General features: G+C 51.8%; 1 protein-coding gene across 1 annotated transcript in view; it reads left to right on the forward strand.

The window, feature by feature from the left end:
• Octalpha2R (alpha2-adrenergic-like octopamine receptor) overlaps nucleotides 1-4,042 on the forward strand; it is a 123,052-nt gene extending 119,010 nt beyond the window's left edge. The window contains exons 3-4 of the mRNA XM_017904943.1: nucleotides 1,346-1,726; nucleotides 3,449-4,042. Of these exons, the coding sequence (XP_017760432.1) occupies nucleotides 1,346-1,726; nucleotides 3,449-4,042 (975 nt within the window). The remainder of the gene's footprint in view (nucleotides 1-1,345; nucleotides 1,727-3,448) is intronic.
• The last annotated feature ends 871 nt before the right edge of the window (nucleotides 4,043-4,913 follow it).

Genomic DNA, 4,913 nt, shown 5'->3' on the forward strand with positions numbered 1-4,913 from the left:
AGGAATGTGCACTGACAATTTGAAATTCCTATCATGGCAGCAACCAGATACGGTTATCTTCGAACTGTTCTGTCTACAAAGAGTTAAATAAGAGTGTAAGCTCGAGGAAGGAAACAGTTTTTGACAGATAGCTAGCCAGAGTCAGTGTGAGAGTCCTTAGCACTTACAAAAAGTTTAGAATCAGTTCAGAATAAATCTTCTTATATTTACCACTGTTAGTAAGCTGCCTTCTCAACATCCCTACACTAATCTCCGCTCCGTGCGAGGAATTCGAATTATCGTAGGTCAAAGGTCTTCGTCGAATGAAAAGAATCGACGAATCTGTCCGTTGCGACGATTAATAGGTAAATGAATACGCCTGGTTGTTAATTCAAATGCAAATGGGAGACCAGGTCGGTCTCCGGTGACGATGGAGTTATTTCACGGAATCAAACGAGCCCTGTTGAGGGGCAGCATCCCATTTTATTCCAGCGAGCTTGAAGGAGACCGTGGAGTAAATTAAATTGAATTAAATTCTAACGCGCGTGTAATACACGCGCTCGTATTTCACGTTCTAGGCCGCGTGCACGTCACTTTTAAGCGGAACGTCGCCGTTCGCATTGTAGAACAGCGTAACCCAGTTCTAGCGTACGCGTATCGCTCGTACGGCAGCGTGACCGTAAAAGTTATTACACGGAAAGGACGTAACCCACCCTCTGCTTCGCGGGCTGACAGGATCGAAAGTTTCACCGGAATATGGAAATCGCGTTCATTCACGAATCGGTTTTACCCAGGTCCCGTAGATCCAGTCCCCGACTGCGAAGAAACTCGGAAAAAATCAAGCGTACTGTCGCGTAATCCCATATTTTGTCAAATTGAGCGAGCAACTTTTTTCCCAGCCGACGAAAGTTATCCCGGTAAATTTATTCCCTTTGAACCCCCTGAACGCGAGATGAATCCCCAACGCTCTTTTGCCCATCACCGTCTCCCGTAACGAACGCAATCGCACGAAACTTGAAATGCTTTGCGCGATTGAAAGTTCGTTCAGCGTCCTCCTAGTTGTCGAGACAATATATTTACGTTAATCCCACTGCAGTAAAAAATTTCCTATTACTCGCTGGTGAACCGTGCAAAGCCAAAGGGAAATGCCGAATTTTTACCAAGATTCCAATATTCTGCCTTACGTTCTGGTACGCGCTCGAATAGCCGGACAGTTGTGCCGTGCACGCCAACTGGTCCACCAGCTCTGAACGACGAAACACATTCGAGCGACAAATTACTACGATTAGCCGCGAAGAAACAAAAGGAAGGAAAAACCATTGCGCGACAAAGTGGCCACTCAACGTTCCATCCATTTCTGTTTCAGCTTTCAGAGGACATCGGCTACGTCGTTTATTCCGCGCTCGGCAGCTTCTACATCCCGTCGTGCATCATGGTGTTCGTGTACATACGCATTTACTTCGCGGCGAAGGCCCGCGCGCGACGCGGCATCCGGAAGCAGCCGCGTCCTCGCGCGGTCATACCACCCGAGTCGCCGGATGTCAGACAGACCAGCTTCACGCAGAGCACGCCGGCCACCGAAACGAAGAAGCCACCCGGTTCGGTGATGGAGAACGTCGCCACTATCGAGAACCAGCCGGTTCAAATACCCATCGTCACCTGCGACTTTGCCAGCGATGTCAGTACTTCCGAGGCGGATCCTGGGGGAGGAAGCAGCATCCCCATGGAAGAAAAGGACACGCTGAAGGTTAATCCCTTAACGTTTTCACTGTCACGTTGGTCACGGTTTCTCCTGTCACGTCACGGTGGTCATTGATGATGGGAGCGCTTGAACTACTTGCAATTGTAAAAATTGAACGAAAATTGACAGTTAGTCGATTGTCAACCGTTACCAAGGCGTCACGGTGGGCACCCATGATCGCCAATAAGACAAACATTATACGAATAATAATATTACTCTCGTGGCATCCTGAGCCAAGAGTGGAGGAGACTCCTCTCTCCGAGTTTGGCCCTCTAAAGGGTCACCCTCGCGGGGAAAAACAGACTACTGTGCGTTCCAGGAAAGAAGTCATCTCGTTCGGTTGCGTGGCAAGGGGGGTATTCCACTTGCTCCGCCTATACTCTCGTTAGTAATACCCACTCTTCTATGACACTGTCGAAACTGCTATCTCCAAGTTCGGTAACGTGACACGTTAATATAGGCGTAAGATATCCGCGAAAGAAATGTTATCTCAGAAGTAACTTGCAACGAATTGGAAGCACTACTACGCTTTGGGATGAGTCTACGCTCTTGCATCTATTTTTGCGTCTGTCTCACTTTGTCTCGTTGCTTTGTTCGCTTTCTTTGTCACACGGTGTTCTATGACCGGGCTAATAGGAAAGGATCAATTCTACCAATAAGGGAAGCGCTTTACTCTACTTCTGCCACGATGTTAGAATGATTGGGCTGGTGGGGATTCGGTCCTACAAGTTTCTCAGATGACTTCTTTCCTGCAACGCAGAGTACCTCGCGTGGCCTGGCCCCGACCTCCTACGGTCCATCTGGCCAGATCAGCCAGATCCTAACGAGTCCTCTAGACCTGGCGAAGTGTTCCCTGCAGAAACGCTTCGACCATCGCACCTCGATAAATTTTAAAAAACATCCTACACATAGGTCGCGTTACTTTTGCATTGCTCCACGGCAAGGGTGTACTTCCGATGAGAATGTTCCGCCTCCTAAAACGCGTACCCAGTATTCGAGAACTGACATGGGACACGGCGTTCCGTGGGTTTAACGATGTTACCCTCTTCCACGACTCGCCGCGAGTCCGGCCATCTATCACGCTCGAGTTACGAGCACGCATTTCGAATTCTACGGGTACTTTAACGCGCGTACTCGTACCTGAAGTCGAGCAGACATTATCCTTCGTTACGACGGAACTGGAAGTGACCCGTGTTACGAGCTCGTTCAAATGTATTCCGATTCGAGCCGTTCCCTCCGGGCATCCTCTCTTATTTTCCCTGAATTTTCCGCACTCGGTAGCGAAACGTCAAACATCTCTGGCGAACGTCTTTTTCTAAGCGTAGCAGATTCCCCGGGATCGAATAGCTCGAGACACGAAAGACACCTGTCTCCACGCGCGCATCCCGAATGCACTTACCCAATAACTCGGGTTTCGTGGTCGGGATGCGAATACATCCTGTTTGGCGATACAACGACGCAGTCCTCGAGATTCGCCAGGCAGCGGCGCGGCGCATAAAAGTGGAGCCAGTAAATCTCCGAAAGCAGAAATTCGCTATTGGATTTCAGTTTCCTCGCACGACTGTTTCCTCGTACAAACAGAATCGAATAAAGGTGCCGCGAATCGGGGCCACGGTGCTTTATCGCTCTGGTATGGAGATCGAATCGATCACGCGCGATGCTCGAAACGACTACCGCCGATCGTCGTGAGAGCAAAAGTAACCCTGTTCTATGGTATCTGTTGGACAGGTGACGATCCCGGTGCCGGTGCAAAAGAGCAGCCTGAAAGCGACGCTGTCGGTGAACGGCGACGGTCAATCGAGCGTGCCGCCGCGAAGCAGAGCACTGAGCGTCGGCATCGACGTCGACATGGTGTCCGAGTTCGACCCGTCGTCGTCTGACAGCGGCGTCGTGACCAGGTGTGCCGTGGTGAAGCCTCTGAAGCTTCGACTCTGCCAGCCGATCTTCGGCCGCAGGAACCTGGGCAAGTTGAAGAAAGAGCACAGCGACGGGGGGCGTGCGTCTGGCAAGGACGAGTCGGGAACCGAGCCCAAGTCGTCGAAACCACGGGACCCGGAGAGAGAGAAGAGGAGACTGGCGAGGAAGAAGGAGAAACGAGCGACTCTGATACTCGGCTTTATCATGGGCAGCTTCATCGCCTGCTGGCTACCGTTCTTCGTCCTCTACATCGCGAAACCTCTGTTCCCGGGCATCGAGATACCCACTCAGGCGTTCGTCATCGCCTTCTGGCTGGGCTACATGAACTCTGCCCTCAACCCCTTCATCTACACCGTCTTCAACAAGGACTTCCGTCGCGCGTTCCGCAGGATACTGTTCAAATAATCCCGTCGAGCCTGGACGAACGTTCGCGAACGTGCTCCAGGTACCGCGATGGAAAATCGACCGGCGGCTCGATCGCCTTTGCGACGCAAGCGAGGTGGGACGCCGATGGAAGCAGCCTCGAGTTGGAACGTTTGAGGCGTCGTCCTTGCGGCAGTAAGTTTCACGCGCGGAAGGTGTTTACGCGCGAGAGTCCCGGCAAATTCGGGATCGGGGAAAACTCTCGCGGCGAACTTTGGAATATATAAAGCTCGAGCGAAATTCGAGTACGCGCGATACCTCGGATACCTTGGATCGCGTCGAGTGCGAACCTCGGAGACGGGCGCGCGGAGAATTTCAAGGATAACGTGTCCGGGAAGAAATCGCGAGAGCGAGAGCCGACAAATTCGATGGCCCGTTTGCCAGTGACAGCCATGAATCCACGACGAGGTGTCGCGGACTATCGGTGTGTTTCGGCAACAGCTGCCGCTGCTACCTCGATCGGATACAACTTCCGACTGGTTGTCGATTCAACGTGACACCATCGAAGACAGATGGAACTTGGCAGCAGCCAGCGTTGGAAAACGCGGCTGCGTCGCGATAGCGAACTAATTACGCGTCGAACGAAAAGTGTCCGAGACTTTTCCCGCTGGAAGCGAGCCGTGCTTCGCGATCTCGCCTCCGAGAAGTCGCGCGTCGTGCATTTTCATCCAACCCACCTCGCCATTTCGTCCTTCCACAGGGAAGAGGAATGCGCACAGCCACCCCCGGCATTCTTTCTTCTCCGAGTTCCTTCGACAGACGGCACACGGTCCGATTGTAAATTAAAAGTCGCGACAATCCACTTACTATCGATGTACGTGAATGTAGATATGTATAGCAGCTACGTGTATGT

Source organism: Eufriesea mexicana, unplaced genomic scaffold (assembly GCF_001483705.2).
Source record: "Eufriesea mexicana isolate 0111107269 unplaced genomic scaffold, ASM148370v2 scaffold3527, whole genome shotgun sequence".
NCBI lineage: Eukaryota > Metazoa > Arthropoda > Insecta > Hymenoptera > Apidae > Eufriesea > Eufriesea mexicana.